This window comes from Sparus aurata, chromosome 21, assembly GCF_900880675.1.
Source record: "Sparus aurata chromosome 21, fSpaAur1.1, whole genome shotgun sequence".
NCBI classification, from domain to species: Eukaryota; Metazoa; Chordata; class Actinopteri; order Spariformes; family Sparidae; genus Sparus; species Sparus aurata.
The window spans coordinates 23,889,373-23,911,879 of NC_044207.1; the positions used below are offsets into that span (position 1 = coordinate 23,889,373).

Here is a 22,507-nt window from a genome sequence, read left to right on the forward strand (position 1 = left end):
ACACACACACACACACACACTGCCCAAAGGTTGCAGCCGAGAAACGTCCCAGCAACAGCAAAATAGGAAAAAAATAAGGAAATACAAGCAGAGGGTCTCTGTAGACTGTCACACACTTATAGGGGATCAAAAGTGATATTCGGGAGAAATTATTAAGAGGCTATACATTGTTTATTGTGTGTTATTACAGGAGAATTCTGCATAGTATACCTTTAAAGTACTGATCATCTAATACAGGCCAGGGTTGTATTTACTTTAGTTATGTATTTATTGAATGTTTAATGATTTTTAATTTGATGAACTGAGTTTACTACAGGTTTTTAAATTGAGATGTAATTTCATAATTATGGGGCAAAGATAGAACGTGGCTTTCATTTCAAGCTGAGCTCTGGCACAACAATCAAGAAGTTTACTCAGGGGTGTACATGTATTTATGTCTTCAGTACAAACTTGTGTTCTGTCTGTTACAACACTTACCCACTATCGTGTGTTTAGTGCGCGCCTCCTGGCTCATCTGTACGTTCTGCTCCTCCTCCTCTCCAGCCGGGTCAGTGTGTGTGAGCCTGAAGTAATCCACCTGAGCTGGTGGGTTCTTCCAGTCCACCTGGATGGAGACTTCTGTCTGGCCAAGAACTCGGATATCATCAATAGCTGAGACATCTGGGAGGGATACAAGTGTTGGATGACAAGGTGGAACTGGGCGTACAGACATGACCCTTAAACTAAAGCCCCTTTAATCACAAGCATCTGCCCCGCTCTGCTCTCATGTCCTTGAGCTAGACGATGAATCCCTTCCACCCTGAAATGTGACCTTCCTGGGCAGAGGGCCATACAGGAATTTCCCTTCTGGCACTGAAGAAAAAAATCATCAAAATGTCTCAAAAGAGACTCCTTGTCAGATCACTTAATCAATGTCCTCATATAACTTTTAAAAATTAGAAATAACAAACTTTTTCTTTCATTAATGAAAAGTTAAATTCATAAACAATAAGGTTTGATTGATACCAACCTAACCTGGTCTTGTAGTGTCTAATGAAAGGTAATGAAAGCAAACAGGACACAGGTAACGCTATATTACGTTAGTGAGTCATTTCACTGACTTAATTTTACCATTATTAAATTACTGTTAATTGTGGCCAGTTGCGTGTTGTTCAGGAGAAGTCACAAAGTATTGCCTTAATTGTGAAAACACACACCAGTACACTCTGTGATCATGTTATGTTGCAAATGATAGAAAAAACTGTAATGTGAGTATTGATGTTGAAACACCACTTTAAATGTATAATAAAACATCATGATGATGAGTCGATTTATATTTTGTATTCAAAATCTAAAAATCTAATAATAATCTAATAATCAAAAGGGCAAATATGTACGAATTGGCCACACATCTAATTTATATTCCACACAAATAGGGGGCAGCATGTCGTCAGAGTATCTTCTAACTGCTGCCATTAGCTAGTTAGCTCATTTAGCCAGGGTCCTGTTAGCATGTTACCTTGGGTAGGTATCTCTGCAGCACAGAACGTCTAACGTCACAACGTCAACACTGTTTTTTTCTTGAGTATTTTTGTTAACTTTTGAAAAACTGAATTAAAATGTTTTACATATTGCACCTTTAAAACTCAATCAAATAAATGCAGTGGAGTGGAAAGTAGATTATTTGCAGCCAAAATGCAGGAGAGCAGAAGTACGAAGTAGCAGAAAACAAAATTACTACAAAAGTATCTCAAAATTGGACTTTTTCCACCACTGGTCAGAGGTATCATAGGGGTAATTACCACAGATCAGATGGTCTAAAGCAGTCTAAACCAACCTTTTTGAAACTGAGAGCTACTTCATGGGTACTGAGTCATACGAAGGGCTACCAGTTTGATACACTCTTCTGAAATAACAAATTTGCTCGGTTTGCCTTTAGTTATATATGATTATTAATGATTAATGATACTCATCTATGTGAAGACACTGATCACATTAATGATTTCTCACAATAATTATCAGCAATGACTTAACAAGGTGGGAAACAGATAATATCAATATTCAATTTTCATTTTTAGAACAGGCCTGAGGGCTACTCATGGGGTCCTTGGGGGCTACCTGGTGCTCGTGGGCACCATGTTGGTGACCCCTGGTCTAAAGTCTTTTTTTTCTTTTTTCTTTTTTTTTTTACACATATGTCACTTCATCAGCAACTTATTTGTGACTGGATGTAAAGAAATGTACAGCATAGCCAGGAGGGATTGACAGGATTCGCAGCATATGGTGAGAGAACACAGAACAAAGCCATCAGACAAAACAAATGTGACCAAAGGAAAAGGGTAAACATTTTTTTTTTCTTTTATAATCAAGCTACCATATTTTTTTTTCTCAGGGACAAAGAAGAAAAACATTCACTCGAGCTCTTTGAAGTAGATCATCGTTTGAAGTCGGAAAACTATGTAACCAGTCCGCCTCATGCTGTGTACTCCTCACACAACCATTAGCCAGATGATGGCGTGTTTTCTCATGCCCATATGGGAATGCCATGCTCTGTGAGGTTTTCCATGGACTAACCAGACTCACCACACAGTGGACTCTAACTCGATCTGTCTGTCTCACACACGCCCACGATCCTGTCTTATAATCTGCTTCTCTTTCACATCCGTCTCTACCACATCTGTGAGCGGGTCCGATTTGCATTAAACACATCCGCGGAGCCGTTTCCTTGTCGTTATCCTTAAATTTAATGTGTAACAAACCGGTGCTTAATGAAACACTCAGTAATGACAGACCTCAGCCTGTTCATTGCCTCTTTGGGTAGCGTTGGCGTAAAAAGAGACAATCATGGCAGATTTAAATACAGGAAAAAACGTATTTTACAGAAGTACCTGGAAGTAATTTAGTGTACGTGGAACAGACTGTTCATTTGTGCCTGAATATAAACACCTTAAACATGAGGCCATCCAAATCAGGAAGTCATATCAAAATCTTGAATATTTGGAAAGTAGTGGGGACCTGTCACCTCAAACTCCACCATCCCTGTTGCATCTTTCCTAAAACCTAAACATTTAAGAGCTTGACGTGTTGTTTTCATGCCTCATCACACTTTTACTCACAATTGACCTCAAATTTGACCATTTAATCCCCAGAAAATCAAACTTAATCCCCCAAACCTGCGAGCCATACCTGGACTTCCTGCCACAAGAGTCCTTAATAGGTCACATCTGGCTTTTTCCGTAAAACCACAACACATCTGAAGGCACCATGCTGCACCCAGCCCTGTTCCACCTCAGGAGTGCTGTAATAGATTTCCATCTGCATCGTGTTCATGTAGCCCGAAGACGCACACAGTGTTGTTTCAGCGGTCTGCACTCACCTGTGGTGGCTTCGATCTTGTCGGCGTCACTTTGGATTTCTTTGATGACGGCGTACACCTGGACGATGTAGGTGACCCCGGGGGACAGTCCGGTGATGAGGTAGGAGTTCTCTGTGTTGGGAATCCTAACCTGGTTTGAAAAACAAAGGTGCTTTAAAAAAATATGTTTCTCTTTCACGTACTGACATGACCAAGAAGAAGAAAGAAAACACCTACTTGCTCCAGGGCGCCCTCATCCCCTTTGGGATGATATGTCAAAATGTAATACTCGGCCCCGCGAACCGACTCCCACTCAACCAGGAGAGAGACGTCTGTCACCTGGACCAGCCGCAGACCCTGAGGGCCGAGGACTGAGAGAGGAAGACGCGGAGAGACAAAGTTTAATGGAGGTTATGACACATTTTAATACAATGTTCTGTTACTTTAATTGCCTCCTTGACTGAAACCCTCTGTCGTTCTCTCACTTGTCATGTCCTTTAACCTCAATTAGGCCATCACAAGCCCTGACGAACCTTTTTGTTTCCCTCTGCAGCACCTTACTCTAAACCTTTCCTTTTATCGTGTACAATATAAACATGAACATGCAACACATTGCTTGTAATAGAGGAGTGTTTATTCATGTACAATTACACCTCCTCCCGAAGATGTGTTTTATGTATTTACTCATACTTTGATAAGCCAACACCCATCAAACACAAACTGATGCCTTCCTTTTAATTCGCCACTCAGTTGACTCAATGAGCTCCGGCGCAGCGCTGTAACAGCCCCTGGCATGGCTGTCTTATCACTCGACTTATCACCGCACTAGATTTTGTTGCCGTGCCAGCGCTGGAGAGAGAAGCTCAGTGGACTGCATGTCGCTGTCAGCACTGATGAAGTTAAGGGTGATTGTGAGGTTTGTTTTCATTTGTCAGGGCCGTCCAGCAGTCGCTTGTCAGGGCTGAGGTTAGCCTGTCTGCCCGCCGACCCTGTCTGGCAATCTCCTTCTATTCACATCCGTCTCTACCACATCTGTAAGCGAGTCTGACTTCCATTAAACACATCTGTGAAGCCATTTCCTCGTCGTTTTCTCTAAATTTGATGGTTAACAAACTGGTGCTTAATGAAACACTTAGTAATTACAGACCTCAGCCTGTTCTTTGCCTCCTAACTTAGCATGCATGGCAGATTCAAATACAGGAGAAAACTAATACTGCACAAGCAGAAGCAAATACTTATTAATTTGTGCACGAATGTATACACCTTAAACGCTGAACCGGCCATATCAAGAAGTCACGTCAAAGAGCGATTTTGCTCAAAGTAGTGTGGACCTGTCATCTCAAACTCGTTCGTCCTCTCGCTGCGTACTTGCGTCTTCTCAAAATCTGTCTTTCTTCTATCTAATCTTTTAATCCAACACCTCCGTCCACCAAATATTTAAGGATTTGACATGTTGATATCTAACAAGTGCTTAACAGTCCAGTGCAAACGTTTTCCAAAACTGTCTTCATCTAAATAATTAAAACCCCCAACAATAAAAACAGACTAACTTAACTCAAGCAGGTTCAAGTAACTAAACATTGATAGTGAATTAAAAAAAATAAAAATAAGGATTGAGTCTTTAAGTCCTACTACATCTATTTTAAACAATAGAGTGCCTTGTAGAAAAACAAAATACTGTTGTGTTTCAGTGTGTTCTTTTATATTGTTTAATAACCTTGTATCCCTTTTATTGCCCTGTCCTCTCTTCAACCTGATTGCTCCTCTTAAACTGTGTAGGAGGATCGTGAAGTTGGCAAAAAGCAATCCATAATGTTGAACACTAAGCTTTCTTCCCAAACCTGAGATGGGGGAAGAAAAAAAAAAAAACGCTTTTACAAGCTCTTCAATGGAGTTCATGGAAAAAAATATGGCAGGGGGGCGAATAAGAAGGTATATAACTACGGGGGAGTACAATAACATAACAGCAGCCAAAAGACAGAAGACAGCCAGTCAGCAGGGTTGGGGGGGGGGGAGGAGTGAGGCTTTCCACAAACAAGGAGAGCGTTTTGTGGGTACGATAAAGGGAAATAAATGGTAGATGATGGCGGCGAAGCACAGCACATGTGCACACGAACGCAAGCATATTTCAAAGGGGAAAAAGTGAGAGAGTTAAGAGTGGTGAAGGAGTCTGCCATAACTTTGGCAAGGGAGGAATTCACATCAGGTTCAGATGCTGTTCCATAAGGCAAAGTCAGGAAGCGTCATGTTTTTTTTTTTGTTTTTTTTCTCGAACGTAGCAATCCTTTTCCATCCAGTAACAGTTAATATCCCCCTGCTGCTACTCCAGGCACGACTGTCAACAATCTCTGCCCTCGAATAACATTTCAGGAGAGCAGGGGTGAATAAATTAACATAATAACGTTGGAAGAAGTGGAAACTAATAAGTGATTTGTTTCTCCCCTGATTGGAAATGAGTGAAGTGCAATTTGAAGAAGGAAACTATGACTAAAATAACATCTTCTGACTTCTTTTTTAAGCAGACCATAAATCTGCAGCAAGTGAGCGCTGAGGAAATATCAGTGTCAGTGTTGTTCAGGACAAAAAAAAAAAGGGGAATTCAATCAATATGTTTTTAGTTGTTCCTCTGTGTCCCATTTCCTTTAATACGTTTCCCATCTGTTGTCCCATCAAAATCAGACATCTGAAGACATAAAGCCTTTGAGCCAATAACCTATCAATACGTATACTGCACAAACTGTTACTGTATATTATTTGTAGGGCTGTGCCGATAGATGATGTCAAAGTTCATCGTCAATGCCTGACAGTCATCCACTTCCGAGCCTCTTACCATCGTGAGTAAAAATGCTCCAAACCAGAGAGTGCAAAAAAGTAGTTTGTCCCTTGAGAGTTGCCGTAACACAGGAGAGTTAGGTGAAGCCAAGATGCTTAAATACTACTGGGCTGGGTGTGTTTCTTTCATTCATGCCGTTGGTATTTGTGTTTTCATGATTAGCTGCCGTCTAGAAGAAGATCCTTTAAAACCCAGCAAGGGGATGTATGCCGGTGGTGACAGGAGACAGTTTTCTTCAGCTGGGTGAGATCAGCACATCAGAACGACGGCATGCCAAAGCGGTGACTACAGTGGTGACCCGACTTCTGCGTCACGGCAACTCTGACAGGACACACTACCTCAAAAACCCAAATTTTCTTTGCATCTTGTGATTGGTACTATTCTATCTGCCCACTTGAATCGGATTCAGTTTCACACTTGTAAAAGCAGCCAAATATGGCTTAGAGCTGAGGACAGAATTCAAAGTTGCCTTATATTAAACAAAATGTCTTTCACTGTGGCTATGAATGAAAGAAAACATTGTTGAGACGGCCAAAGAAGCCATTATAAGAACAGTAAATCCAAAGCATCTGCATTGTGTTGACACAGCTTCAAAGAAGTCACTGTGTTCTCTCTTTATAATCTCACCCGCATTATATCGAGATCGCCTTATTAGATTCGGTTTCTTAACTTTGCTCTTTTTCTTTTTCAGGGGAGTTTAAGCTACGACAATATTTTCTTTGTTAAAGCGCCGCTGATTCTCTGAACCACGCGGCAGCATCAATGAAAGTGCACCATACAGGATGTACAGTATATCTAAAACCATACTTTTGGAGTCATGTTGCTGTCATCACCCACGGAGCAGACTGACATCCATCACCCAGGCGCTAAAATGGCCAGTAGCCACATAAAACAAACCTCGTCTCCACTGGTTTGCTTTTGTGCTCCTCTTCTCCCGGTCCTTATTACCACTATTATTACTAACACCTAAAATCAACACAATGTATTTTTTTTTTTTTGCCTCCCACCTTCCCTGCCTCCCTGACTGTTCCTCTGACACGCTGCCACTATTGATGTTGGACTCAATTCAACAGCACCTACACACGAAGCTGCAGATCTGTCTCCAGCCATTCTCTGCCTCCACTGAGCGAAACACAGCTTGCTGAAACTAAATCGGTATAAAGGGGTTTGACACTGCTGACCTGCTGCCACGAAGACCAAACCATTTTACTTTTTTTCTACCTGAAACTGGTGGTGCAGCTTCTTTCTGGGTGGATGCACTCCTAGTAAATGTCAAAAATTGCTTCTGTTAAAGTATGTGCTATCTACTCTGGGTTAAATGCAGAGGACAGAGAATACGCTTCTTCAGCAGTCAGAGAGACAGGACGATGAAAAAGCCACATTTTGTGCCTTTTCACCTGCAGGAAAATCTTCAAGATCATCTTAGAATTGACTGTCACAGTATGAACTCGGTGAATTAAACTGGCCGTGCCTGGCCGCTGCTGCCCACCTTTTTCTGCTTGCTCGGCCTTAAATTGCCATAAAATGCAATTTTGTTCTCTGCACCTGAGGCAGTACAGGAATAGCAGTTTGGCGAGCAGCGCATTTAGCAGGGAAGGTGATGATTCTTCTTGGCGGTCAAAGCTAGATGGAGCCCCGAAGGACTGATGGGTGTTCTTATATTCCTGTGGTATTACAGTATGTGACCTAATGTCATCTACAGTAGAGGCCAGAGATGTCAGCGGTCACGAGGTCAGCACACTGAAAGGGCCTCGTCAGCTGCTATATCTGAAATAACTCTTGGAGAGATGCTTTGAATTCCGCAGAGGTAGGTCACCATGGCTATTATGAAAACTGCCATAAGTTGAGGTTCAGTCAGAGACATTTTTGTCCATGAAACTGACCAATTATTACAAAGACTTGGAATTGGATTTATTGGAGAAAGGGCTCTCAGAGGTCATAGTCATTGTATCTTAGAAACAACTATATCAAAAGCCTCAAAACATAGCCAATAATTCCAATATGGTTTCAAAATGATGCTGAGCTTGGATGCTAACAAATATTTGTAAACTATTGTATGTCTCCTTTGTGTAGCAGATAAAGTTTAAAATGATCAAAATCAAAAGCTGCATATCATATCAGCCAAGGCTGCATTGCAACATAATCAAAATCCCATTATGGCTGAGTGCAATATCCAAATCACAAGAAGCTGTATTTTTGTGATAAAGGTAAAATATGTGACAAAACAGCATAATAATAAAGTACAATAGAGCTGCAGAGATTCTCCAGCCTACACACGTCTCCATGAAAGATAACATGCTTGTCTGGTACATACACCCGACAATTGTCACATCATTATGTTTTTAATTAATTTTTTCAGTGATAATGGAAAGTGTGATGCAAAAATTATCATTCTCACTAATTGTGAATCATATTATCTGTCAACAATAATTGTAATCTTCTTTTTTTTGACTGTACTGTGCAGCCCTAATATCAAACTTTTGACTGTTGATTGTGCTCTTCAAATTGTCTGAACTCAACCGAAGGTTGTTTATAAGCAAAAATACACACATTATACGTGTGGATTAATTGTATTAATGTGAAACAGCACAAACAGACAGGTGACTCTTCTTTAGAGAAATTACCCAGCCTGTCACATCAATTTAAGGAAAGTTTTCCAGTTAAGTCTTATCAGTTTTTTTGTTTTTTGTTTGTCTTTGTTTTTTATTTAATTGCCCTGCACCCCCAGCGTTTGGCACTTATAGCTAATCAAAAAAAATAAAAATAATTAAGCTACAGCTATTAATCAAATGAGTCAGAAACATTTAATCAGTATGTGAATTATTCGATTTATAATGTCCTTTTTGAAAGGGAATACATACCTTTCTACTTTTATAAATGCTTTGATGAAAGAATCAAATGTTCATGCCGAACCCAATAAAAGATAAAGGGAACTTTCAATCAACATTTCTTCTCATGCTGCTTATCTTCTTTTTGATTCTCTGTATATGCTGCCACAATTAAGTGAACTATTACTTAACACTATAGTGTTTCTGCATATCTTTGTTTTGTATTTATTCTTGCAAATGTTAAAACCGTTTTGAATATAATATAGGATTTTTAAGTTTTTAAATGAAATGCTGGTTTCAATAGTTGCTTTTGCTGCGGCTGTTGAACCCAAATCTAGTTAAAGCCCAGAACACCTGGATGAATATACAGAGTATGGTGGACAGCTAATAGGCTTCGTCATGGTAGAAATTTTGAAATATCCCTATAGGAGAAGCACAGGCATACGTCATAAACTCATTGGTGGATGAATTCCATTTAGGTTTCAGGGTCCTGGTTTTCTGCGTGCTGCCGTACTCTCACTATGTCACTGTTTACTGAACCGAGATACGATTAATGTTTAGTAACACTTGTGCCTTTCCTTCTATGAAAGGTTGAAAAATTGCCATACAAAAGGCCCATTGCCAATAAGTCTATGAGCCAAGGATGCTGTACCATGAATCAAACACATTGCAGTGGATAAACTAAACACGAATGGATTGCTGTAAGTCCAAACTATTCATTCGGGCAGATCCGAGAGGTTTTCACTAAATGATATATGAAAGATATTTATATGCAGGTGACTTGGGCAAGTGTTATATTTAATGGCCCCAGAGCTCCTTGTAACATCTGTGTTTTCCATGAGATAGCAGTTAATATTCACGGCTTAATGTCAGCAGAGCCATAGAGGTGACTAATAAAATTGTGAAATGTGAATGTTAATTCTCTTGCGAAATACAGATCAAACTAAATGCAAGCCGTGGTCATAAAAAGTTATTATGCTGCGCCCCAGATATATAATTTACCCATAAAAAGACCATGATGGAATATGCTTACTCAGACACCATGAATCTCTACAGGACACACAGGAAATGTTGCAGGTAGCTAAGAACTGCCCGAGGGGACAAAGCCTGTATGAATAATCTATGTCTGCAGGGATCAAAGAAACTGGAAACTATGCTGGTGAAGTATTTCTCACCAAAATGTTACTTTGAGACCAGCAAAATCTCAAGGTGAAATCCATTTATACAAGTGGATTCACAGGCAGGAACAAAGTGTTATCTTCATGAATATTTCATGTTCAAAACTGGTGAACTTTGTAAGCAGATTTGTGCTAGAAGGGCCAAAAGCAAGCCATCCTAAGTGCCTATTGAGCCAATGGAGAGACCGAGAGTCTAAGTGGAGGAAGCTACCGTAGCCCATTTCTCAGCTCAGGAAAACTTTACTAGTGATATGTACTTTTATACAAAATATAGTGCCGCTAGTCCAAAAAGCAACTGGTTGTGAGAATAACGACTGTAACTTAACTACACCTAACACTCAAAACTCACTTACCTCTGCTTAATTATTATGGCTAATTCACGCATCAGTCCCATTTTCGCTACTTTTAACCAGCACCAAAGACTTATAATGAAGAGCTAGATAGTAGATGCAGAGATGGCACCTATTCAATCCAATGAGAATTACTAGTAGACTACATTGCATCACATGATTTAAACATCACCACCACTAAGCGTCTTACTACCAGTTACTATACACATGTGTCTTAAATTATTCAATTATATGTTGTAAAGTTAGAGTAAGAATAGTTTGCAACTGAAGTCGGTCTGTAATGAAGGACTAGTGAGTAGATGAGTCTCTTCTGTATTCTCATTTAGCCACGCGTTAGCATCCTCGGTTTTTAACACACGTAAGCGCTATATGATTCAACTGTGGGACATTTAATGATGTATTTTATGTTGTAGAGCAAAAAGGGTAAACATCTTAAGCCTGTGGTAACCACAGACCTTGTTTCAGGCATTTAAACAAAAAACCCCTTCAAAAAACCCATAGACTTGAGATGAGGGAACCAGATTAGCAAAAATGCTAAATGCTAACAGATTTCTGAGTTTAAGGACTACCGACTAGACCGATCTATTGGATGGACTAAAGGTAGTGCTAGCATGCTCCCGTCTTCCTAAAATATTAGCTGTTAACGTCACTCCCCACTTTACCAAGCCTCCACATATTTCATAAGTTAGTATGCATGCAATGAAAGCAATCCATACAAATTGTGTTGTTCCGTTCCGTTCCGTTCCGTTTTCTTTTCCGCTTATCCGTGAGGGTCGCGGGATGTTGCCGCTTTTTCCCCCCTAAGGGGTTGCGGGGCTTACTGGGGCCAAATCCAGTTTCACCCTAGGGGCGTAGGCCAGGGTTCACCCTGGATGAGTCGCCAGTTCATCGCAGGACAACAAATTGTGTTGTTAAATATGTAAATAACTTACCCAATGAACAGTCTTCCCCAAAAAAGCCTTCATCACAGATGCACTGGCCATCCACGCACCGGCCGTTACCGATGCAGTCATTTGGACACTTCTGGATGCTGCAGTCCTCGCCGGTGAAGTGCGGGAAACACACACATTTTCCATCCACGCAGTGTCCTTTGTCGTTGCAGTTGTCTGGACACATCAGCTGGCTGCAGTCCTCACCTGTGTAGCCCTGGTGGCACACACACTTCCCATCCACACACCGGCCATTGTCATTGCACTCGTCTGGGCAGGAGGACACCGAGCAATCTGGGCCTTCCCATCCCGGGTTACAGAGGCAGCTGCAGGTGTCGTGTTGGTAGGTACCATGGCCACTACAGCTTGTGTCCACTCCTTGAAAAAAATCATTCAAAAGGTGTTATTGTGAGCTTGATAGGTAAATAGTTCACAGGTATACATACTAGTTATTTAGCATATTCCTTATAAGTACACTCAATAATAAATTACTAACTAAATAGTTTCCTGCCCACAGCAAATCTCTTCTTTCCACTTGTTCATCCTAAATTGCAGCTCACCTGCAGCGCCACCTCTTCCACAACATCCCTGAGTGCACTGGGTCTTCAGGTAGTTGACTTCTTCCTCCAGCCCGTTGACCCTGTATAAGAGGGACTTGAAGCTTTCCGACTCCGCACAGTCACACGTTGGTGTCTGCAGCCTGATGTTGTGTCTGAAGATGATGTCGTTCTCTCCATTCGTAGTCGTCTCTGTCTGCAGACCTGCACAATGGGATAGTCATTTTCTAGATGCACTGTAGCTACACAGCTATATAGGATATATATTATAATGTGAATTCTCTCTACTTTCATTTCTCATCTGCATTCCCTATTGCTCAGATTTTAGATATTTTATTTATGACCTGTGTCATCCTGGTTTGGCAGTCGCTCGAGTTTACAGCTGCCGCTCCCCGGGATGTCGATTTTGTAGACGTGGCTGAAGGTGACTCCCTGCTCTGGGGCTGAGGGGTCCTTGTGGTTGTTGGTGGAGCTGACGGGTGACATGGTGCAGAGCAGGGCCAGCAGGCACAGGGCCCTCCACAGGAGTCTGGTGGTCATGACTAAAGGACAAGATTAGAGCAGATCATTGTTAATTCTTTATAAAATACACTTGTTTATTAGCACACCATGAGATAGATGTGAAAATAGCCTGTAGCTGTGGTCTTTGTGTAGTATTGAGCTGGAGCCTGAAGATAATTAGCTTAGCTTTGCACGAGAGAGGAAGCAGCTGTGTTTCTTGGTGTCAATATGATGACAAGAATCCAGGAAGTAAATGTTTAAGACATGAAAAAATTCCTGTATCCGTCCTTTTATTTTCGAATCCGTGCTAAAAGTTAAGGGGCAAAATAAAAGTTATTTTGGTCCAGACTCATCCTCCATCCAAATCTGTTTTGCACATTTTGTATAATGCTGATGACAAACCAACCAACAAACCAGCCAACTAACGAATAAACAAACATGGGCAAAAACATAACCTCCTTGGTGGAAGTAAAATTAGATCCAACATGTTATAATTGAGCTTTAAAGGCACTGACTGGTGTGTTGTTTTTTTTTACTTTTGAGAGAGCCATTAGATCTGTTAACCACTGCTTCCAGGCTTCATGTTAAGCTTGGACACAAGAGGTACCAATCCTAGTGTTCAGCTCTCAAGAACATTTTCTCTTTGAAGAAAAGAACAACAACATTGTGGTAGGGAAACTAATCCAGGCAAATGAAATGCTCAACATATTTCTCGAAAAAGTATAATTATGTATCTAAATAAAGTTGTTTTGACCTTACACAACAGATATGTCAGTACCACAAGAACTCAACTCCTCACTGCTGTCCGTTGAGCAGATCAAAATAACTTCCAGAGTCTCACAGTGTTATAACACAGTGCTTCATATGGAGATTGAATATATATTCCATCTGTTATTTTAGTGTGAGTTTATAGATTTTGCAGAGATTGTATCTTTGGCATGTACAATGTGTAACAGACTACCGAAACTGTAGATATTTGTCGTCATGGCTGGCTGGAGCTAAGTCTCCAGGTTGGAAAAGGTCACGTTTGTACTTTTAAGTCCATGTTTTATAGAAGACTGTGAACAGAAATACTATCTGGACAATGCATAGGTTACATTACATTCAGTCGGGCATGCTGCTGTATATTTAATCTCAGGAAACCTGAACCATTATGTCACCGTGGTGTGTGTGTGTGTGTGTGTTAGGGCTCTCATTCCACCGTATGGCAGCAGAAAGTGAACAGTCATCACTTTGCCAGAGATCCTTTTGCTATAAACCTTAAATTGTGCTCAGTCAGGCGTTTCCAAGCTTCAGAGAGTGCAGCAACTTGTCCTCAGTGATGATGTCATTGTGTCTAATGACAGTGATGTCATGTGAACTTAAACCTTGCCGCGGCTTCCCCAAGGAAGCAAAATTACATGCTGTCAAAAACGGTGGGCCTGTTTTAACCTTCAGAAGGTCTTTTTTACAGACTTTGGTCTGAATTTAAAAGTTCGAATTGTGGCAGAAGGAACTTCTGACCTAACTGCACTAAGCTTGTGTGGTCTATGGAAATACAAAACCTCTACCAGGGTGACTTAAAGCTCTGTAATAAAGTGTTGGGGGCCCTGCTATAATGCTTGACAGCTGGAAAACTCCATAGACATATAGTAGCATAAATGCTTCAGTAAATCTGTTGGATTTCCCTGAAATCATACAGGATTATTGAATGGAATATGCATGCACTGCAAAACCCCAAAGTTGTTGGTGTGCATTCGTAACCAAAGGAGAGTCTTTAAGAGCATGACATTGTGACAGAAGAAGAAATCTTTCCTCGTTCTTTTGTGTGCTGAGCAAAGAACGCTTCAGTTAAAAACTATAAAAGTTGAACAAATATATGTTTTTTTTGTTCAGTTTTGTGAGTGTATTCTGTTATGCTGATGTTTCTAACTCAAACATGTCCTCATCGAGCATCAAAGACTAAAACAGATGGAAAATGCGCAGCGAGAAAAACAGATCCTATAAATCCCAAAGGACACTGTGTGAGCATTGACAGAACATTAAAATGTCAACAAGTGGACATAAAGCCTGCCAATCCTCCAACCACCATTGTGATGCCATTATCATATTAACAGAGATTCTGTTCAGGGAGAGTATCTGAGAGTATCATTTCAATAGCCAAAGTGGGAAGCTACTTTACTTTTTTTCAGTGAAGTAAACTTTGGCTTCTTCTTCACCCTGTGATGATTTACACAGGGTGTAACTCAAGTACTTCTGTGACTCAAACTCCTCTGGTCCTTTTTTAGGGAGACAAATAGATGTATAATTACCACAACCTGTTTCTGACAAGTCCAAACTCAACATGGCTGACCTTTTTTGGTTATTTTAGCTGTTGCTGGTCAAAAGCTTGAGGTCGGAGACTAGTGCCAGTGCAAGAAACCAAAGCTATGACATCACTTGGTAATGCTTTTTTTGACCCAATGCGGTGGCCAAAGCCTTAGTAGGTGTTTTATCAATGGCCAAGAGACGAGGTAAAAAGAGACATTAGGGGATGGAAAGACATTGGAAAGTAAGGGGAAATGGCGATGAAAAAACTAAAAAAGTAAGAGAGATTAAGTGAGTGAGAGAGAGTGAAGAGGTGATAGAGGGAGTGATGGAGAGAGTGTGTTTGAATCAGTGACAGCCTAGCAGTTAGCTACATTATAGACAGTATACTATAGCTGCGTGGAATGTCACTGAGCACTGACGCGAAGAGATGCTTAACAAGCATGTTTATAGCTCCCTGTCAAGATTTTATTTGATGCTCCTGGTCTTTAGGCCCCTTTCTTATTTCTCTTGGAGGAGATAACACTGTGACCTTCCAAGCATAGCAGAGGGCCACCACTGACTGCTGAGAAAGTCCCGGTGCGGGAAAGAAAGGCAGATGCAGGGATTAATAGAGAGTGGAAACGGGGAATAGAGACGGACATGATGCAGAAACATTTCAGAAATGCTCCTGGATGGATAGATGATAGGTGGATGGGTAGAAGAATAGTTGGATGGATAGAGAAATGGATATTTACATTGATGATGGATGGGTGGATGGATAAACGGATGGATGGATAAATGAATGAATGGATGGATGGATGGATGGATGGATGGATGGTTAATTAAATCAGTTGGCCAATCAATTAATGAATAAGTACAGTTTATGGATGCTTAAATGAAAGTGTTAATGAATAAAGAAGTTAATGACTGATAATTGTATAGAGAGGTGGATGAATGGACAGATGAATGGATGGTGAATGGATACAGGAAAGAATGTAGCATATATGGGGTTTTGGGGTTAATTAATTTATTGGTTCGTTGGAGGATATACGGGTTTGATAGATGGGTGGAGCAATACATAGAAAATAACAAAAGAATGGATGAATGGATATATTCGTGCATGGATGGATGGATGGATAGACCAGTGGATGGATGGATCATCGTTTGGCATCATTGGCCAGCACATTCAAAGGCAGTTGACTGTCATTAGTCAATATGCATTAGACCGTAGGATAAAGCAGGAAAACTTTAGGATCCCCTCACTCAGCACATGGCCCATCCAGATAGCATTTCAACCTGGCTTTTCAAACCCTCTAAAGTAAAATTCAGCATGTTAAAAATTCCTTCCAGACAATAACCTCTCTATGTCAAAGCAGAGCTATGTCAATGGGCCTGTAAAATGTTTGTTGACTACCTACTGATGTGTGTTCACTCTTTATATGGTGCACAGGATTCTGCCTACGTGTGTACAGTATGTGTGTGAAACTTGTCATTTACGGCTCACACCGATGGGGATGGGGAGGGGGGATTCCCTCCAAAGGTAACAGCAGCAATTTAATGACCTGGAGACAATACTGTCTGGATCCACAGACACGTGAAAGTGTGTGAAACAGTGGATGCTCTAAACTCAGGGATGAACACAGGAGCGGGGGGGGGGGGGGGGGGGGAAGAGACCACCAGTGAAACAATGACAAACAGCTGTAGGAAAAACTTCTATAGCGGGAATGCAGATTCACACCGAGAGACATGCAGAGAAGGAGACTTGGTCAGTCTGTGCACATTTGCCCTATCCTCTCAAGGGAGCCATTACGCCTCATACAAAAAGGCCAACGGTTTTGCCGGGTTTCGACGCAGAGCGAATCTTACTGGATCAAACCTACAATCCGGAGTACGTCAAGAAGAGAGGTTTTTAAAAACTAGGTACAGGAAGATCGTGCTTTTATGTGCGGTTGCAAACTTGCGGACATTCCTCTCCCTCACGCTTTCCCCTCCTTTTTGCAGCAGCTTGCAGACAGAGCAGGGAAAGTAAAATGAATAAAACGAAGCTGAAAGCAATTATCGTCTGAGAGCAGAGCTCATATCTTCATGATTCTGTCTGCCTCCTGCTGCTGTTGCACAGACCACAAGTAGACCTCGATAAGGACCTCGGTACAGCGGCTCCATTCCCTTTAGTGGGGTTGTCAGATGAAAGCCTAACCAACTGAAAAGATAGAAAAAAAAGAACACAACTGGAGCATTATTAAACCAGCTCTAACTTCGAGACAGAGATAAGTTTTTGAAATAATAAAAATGTGTTTTGAGTAGCTTTCATGTGCCCAGGGGTCATTTTCAATCAGTGAAAGCAGATGAAAAAACTTCAACTGGAGTCGTGAGGTTTCCATGAAAGGACTCATATTATGCAATCTGAACACTTTCTATAAGCCACCCACTCAGGGTTATGTGTCTCTCTCTTTCTCCCTCTCCGGCTGCCTCTCTCTATCATTTTGCATGGCTGAGGGCCCACATCTGTAGCTCATTTTCGCGAGGGCTTCTGTGTATTCCCCAAGCCAGCACAGTAGCATTAAAGGTAAATCTACTGGATCGACGGCCCTGTGAGGATATCTATCAGCCCGGCACATAGTTATTATAAATATTTATGTTGTTATCCTAAAGGAAAATTAGTACTGGCAGCTTTGTTGACACACAATATGGCATTATCTACAGGACAATACAACGTGGAAACTCCCTGGATATACAAATCGTAAATAATACCACAAATATACGGTTTATATTTGAGGGATTAGAGGCTGTCACAGCTGCACCAAAGTTAAGATAACTTTGTTCATTTAAATAATATTGTTCTGTTTATAGGTCCAAATTTGAAATAATAATATTGTTAAATATTTTTTGGATATTTATTTTATAGATATACTACATGATACATTCAGTAACCCACAACAAAAACAATATCGCTAATAATGAATTACAAGTAAAAGTCATGCACTTAAACTTTTACTGCACTAAAAGTAGTAATTATCCAGAATGAACGATTTATCCCTAATATATTAGAAGTCAGTGGCACATTAGTGTTGTAGTTGGTCTCATTTATGCTGCTTTATACTGTTTGTCAGTGAAATATGTAATAATTCATCATATCTTTTAAAATGTGTCATGGACAATAGCTGTGCAGGAGAAAAAAATACAATATTTGCCTCTATAAAGTGGAGTAAAGATATGAATTAGGTGAAAAAATAGAAATGCGTAAAGTTATTTATACTCAAGTACAGTACTTGAGTAAATGCACAAAGTTACTTTCCGTCTCTGACCAATACAGGCGCTTCCAATGGTTTTAGTGGTTTTAGTAACACTTAACAACAATGAACACATAACTCTATTCAGTGTGTCAATCCCCATCACGTAGCAATATTAACACCTGACCGAAATCTCAAGAACTCTCTTACAGACAAAGTTCTACCATGCGTCCCAACTAACAACAAGACCTGCTGCAGTCCCTGCTGGGACACTTGATAAATTCCAGGTGTAGAGTTAAACTGAGGGGAGGGTCAGACAGATGGAGAGAAATAGAGGGAGATGGGAGTGAGAGAGGCATGCTGAGAAAAAAGCTGAGATACAATGTGTAGTGTGAAAAAGATTGATGGATAAAGAGCTTCAAAAAGTGGAGAAAAAAAGCATCATTGGTCCCGGTGGAAAAAATAAACAAGAGCGCTTTCCGAGCACAAAAGGATTAACAACTTTAATGAACAGCTGTTAAAGGGTGTTTTTTTGTCTCATGACAGTCATTAAAAATACTTACATTTAGACTACTACTTATTTAGAAATGTCGTAAAATAAATTACTCACAAAAAAAACTTCCAAATAAAACTTTATTTAATTGGTCTAATGATTGCCAGTAAACCAAAATCCTAAAATAAAATGACACGCTGAGGATGGACAAATTAAGCTCCATGTGTAAATCTCAAAGGGGGAAATGACAAAATTGAATAAAAGTTGCCTTACCCTTGAGTGTTTTCTTTAACTTTCTCCTCCTTTACTCTTTCTCTGTCTCTCTGCTCTCTGAAGGACTGAATGTCAGCGAGCCTCTCCCTGTGCCACCTGTTGACAGGCCCCAGCCAATGATTCAAAGACGTCTACGCTGCCAGTGACTTTTGGTCTCTCCCTCCCTTTTCAATTGTTAAAAAATCTCTCCCAAAATGCCTATAGGCCAATGGGCAGTTAGCTTGGGAGTGTCTCCTCTCCTCCTCTCCTCAAGTGATTGACTGAAAGGGGAAAGGAAGAGGAGGAGAGAGATAATGAGCAGCATTTACTCTCTCCCCCACCCCAAGCGAATCGTTCTCTACCTAAACTTACCTTGCTTCTTCATAGTCTCATGTTTTTAATAACTTTTTTTTTTGTGCTCCCTGCATGTGTTTGGTTACAGTAGCAGAGGAGGTTGAAATTAATCTCTTTAGCAGAGAAGAGTGCAGGGCATTAAACACCACAGTAACTGGATAAAGGTTGGATTCAAGGGGGCGAAGGGATGGGAGCCAAGGAAAATGTAAAGTCAGCTTTGGATAGAAGAAACACCAGGAAGTGGTTATATTTCACAAAAAGAATGTTATAGTCAAAACTGTACACAAGAAAACACAAAGAGACACATGAGAGGGCAGATTTGAACTCAAATGACATGGATAGAGCAGATGGAGTAAAAAAGAAAAAAAAAAAGAAAACATCTCTAGGGGCATTTCTTGGAATTCATGGGGTATGGGCACTTGAGAAAAAAATGATGGGACTCACAAGGAGCATTTATTCTTGGTCGGATGATTGGCAGTGAGAAACCAAAATGTCTTGATTTGATTTGACATTTACGCACAATTCTCTTTAAAATGTTTCTCGGCTATTAGTGTGAAATCCACCGCTAAGCATGCTGTGAAGAGACATGACAGGCTAACTCCTTCAAGGCGACAGAACGAAACCCAAGCGGCGAGATGAAACAAAATGCCCCCCTCAGACTGAATTATGAACTCTGTAAAACATGCAATGAGCTGATATTCTGTTTCAGCTTGTGCACGCACGCAGACAAACAGGGATACAACACACACACACACACACACACACACACACACATCAGCATGACCAAAGACCCCAGGTGTCAAGGTTGGCAATACGTTACGCTGACAGAGACTGCTTGTCTCTAAATATATAAGTAAGGTGTCGAATTTCTGCGGGAACACAGATGACGGTGGGATTGTTTATGTGAAACTGGAGCTGAAGCTGTGGGGCACGTGTGGTTGTTTGCACAGAATAAGTGCAACTATAAGACAACTATAGGTTTTCAGTCCCTTGGTTTTGTCCTCAAAATCTGATAAGACGCTTGGCACCATACCATAGTACGTCGCATAAATCTGAGAAAAAAACATGGATTGTCCCTCGTGAAGATCGAGATGTTGCAGTTAACCTGTATAGCAGTTCAAAGTCTGGATATACTGATTTATTACTGATGGTATTTGTGACAAATGATAAAGGACAGGTAGGCAAAAAAAAGACAGTTTTATGAATAGTAACAGGTCCTGAAATAGAAATGAATACGAACTGGTTCACTTTAAGTTGTTAATGTAGTAGATAGTTTGTAATTTAGCATTTCTAAGTGGTATTACTGTTGGCGATGCTTTCACAAAGACAACTGTATCATATGCGTTTTCCTCATCAACTACCAGCAACACAATGTAAGTTTATCCATTTATTTAGTCTATAATGGAGGCTTGAAAGCAGAAGGAAATGGTGCCAGGCTGCCAGCCTGGTCCCAATATTGGCATGTTTTCACCACATAAAGGTGACATGGCCAAATGTACTTAAACAAGGAGCAACACTATCATTCATTTGAGTTTTGACAAAAAATTGACACTTTTAAAACCAACGAGAGATATTTTGTATCTGAACAGCTATATTCTCCAGCATAGAGAAGCGAGGTTCCTCCCCTCTCGGTGGACTAACATGAGATCTTATTTCAGAAAATATATGTACTGTAGTTAAAAGACAAAAGGATTATGATCCTATTTGAATTTAGTCTTGAATTAAACAGACTAACAAGATGTTAGTCAATTTAAAATATAAAACAAAGAAAATCTCAAACTGTAATAATAAGTGATTAGAAAGTCTACCCACTCAATGTGTTGTGTAAGTGATGTCATCTTGTTCAAAACAACCTGTATATCAACTAGCTCACAAAGCTGACTAATTCTTCTCACATAACTGCAGTTTTCCATATATTCAGACTTGCTGTGCTTTTAAAAGCTTCCTCCCATTGTGCTGTGTATTGTGTTTGTGACGTATATTGTGGGAGACAATTTAGCTTAGTGAGCAGTTACACAGAACTAAATGGTGACCACCATTACCACAAACTATTACTTTCTGACTTGCAGAAATGCCTTTAAATTGTAAAACATCATAGCCCATGGGCAATTCATGGCACAATCCAAAAAGGATCCAAATGTATTTGTCTCTCTCCGCTGACAACAATGATCATCACATGAGGCACACTGGAAGGAACAGGACTCTCCCATCTATGTTGGCCAGCTAGTTGATAACTTTGCCTGTCTCCCATTTGGTGCTGTGGAGCTGGTGAACAATGAGTTTATCAGAGCGTTATTGTTAAAAAATAGCTTCCTGCTGCATCTGGAAACAACGCTGATGAATCCGAAAACAAGCTGTGGCCATTAAAATTAAAACAAATTATATTTAAAACAAAACAACAATATCAGAGGGGAACAGCCCAGTTCTGATGTGTTCAGAGCATTCCTCTGTACGAATGACAATTCTCATATCACACGTGCTCATCTGATCCATTTTTAGTCTGGAAATATTTACTTGAGCTGCTATAAAGTGAGGCCAGAAAGTTTTTTGTGTACCGAGGATGCAGTGCTGATGAAGGATGAATTATGTGTTTTTCTGATATCATATTTTCCACTTTTTAGAAGAAAGGGTAAAGATCAAGGATTACATTGGTGGCACTGAGAGGCAACATAACTCTTGAGGGATAATATCTGTCATTCTGCTGCTGCATCTGCAGAGTTTTTAGAAGCAAACTGGTCTGCAGGACCAGCGACAGAGATGAATGAATCACCGGATGCTCTGTAACAGCACAGTCATTACAGAGAGTTTACGTTTCCTCACGGATGTTAATGTGTTACCTTAGAACATCAGTGCATGTGAAGTTCAGCCTCAGATTTGGTCCTGCAGCTGAACTTCTAACCACCCTACTAATTTCTGTTATCAGAGAGCTTTGAAACTAGGACACTTTCAATTAAACTATGCAGACAGAACAAAGACTACAAAGATTAATTAAGTTGCCTTGAATTCCACTTTATCATGTTGAAAGGTTCTTTTTAGGGAGTACAAAACTGCTCAGCCTTTGTCCTTAGAAAGAGAACTCTGAAGATGTAAATCTGGAGCTGTATTAATTAACTCTGACAGAGTGGAGGGTAAAATCATGTGAAATTTGATTTTTAATTTTTAAGGAAAGAAAGGAAGACTGATCTGATACCCTCATTAAAAGAACAAAAGATTTTCTCCCTTGCCATATTGGTTAGACTTCAGAAGAGTGGGTACAGCACAGTACTTACAAATGGCACTTAATCAAAAAAACTTTAAACCCCATGTTTTTCTCTGGTTCATAGACGTCCTTTAAGATATCTGTAAAAGTTAGGTGTAGGCAACAACAATACCTGGTTAGGTTCAGGTATCAAAAATACTT

General features: G+C 40.4%; 1 protein-coding gene across 2 annotated transcripts in view; it reads right to left on the reverse strand.

Annotated features, from left to right (window-relative positions):
- The window catches only part of tnn (tenascin N), a 40,955-nt gene extending 21,953 nt beyond the window's left edge, over positions 1–19,002 (reverse strand). The window contains exons 1-7 of one of the 2 annotated variants that reach the window (XM_030404083.1): positions 18,775–19,002; positions 12,354–12,551; positions 12,013–12,213; positions 11,456–11,830; positions 3,572–3,705; positions 3,356–3,485; positions 478–660 (exon numbers count right to left, since the gene is read on the reverse strand). In XM_030404083.1, coding sequence (XP_030259943.1) covers positions 478–660; positions 3,356–3,485; positions 3,572–3,705; positions 11,456–11,830; positions 12,013–12,213; positions 12,354–12,549 — 1,219 coding nt within the window. In that variant the 5' untranslated portion in view covers positions 12,550–12,551; positions 18,775–19,002. The remainder of the gene's footprint in view (positions 1–477; positions 661–3,355; positions 3,486–3,571; positions 3,706–11,455; positions 11,831–12,012; positions 12,214–12,353; positions 12,552–18,774) is intronic. The other variant, XM_030404084.1, reaches the window with a different exon arrangement.
- Between the last annotated feature and the right edge of the window lie 3,505 nt (positions 19,003–22,507).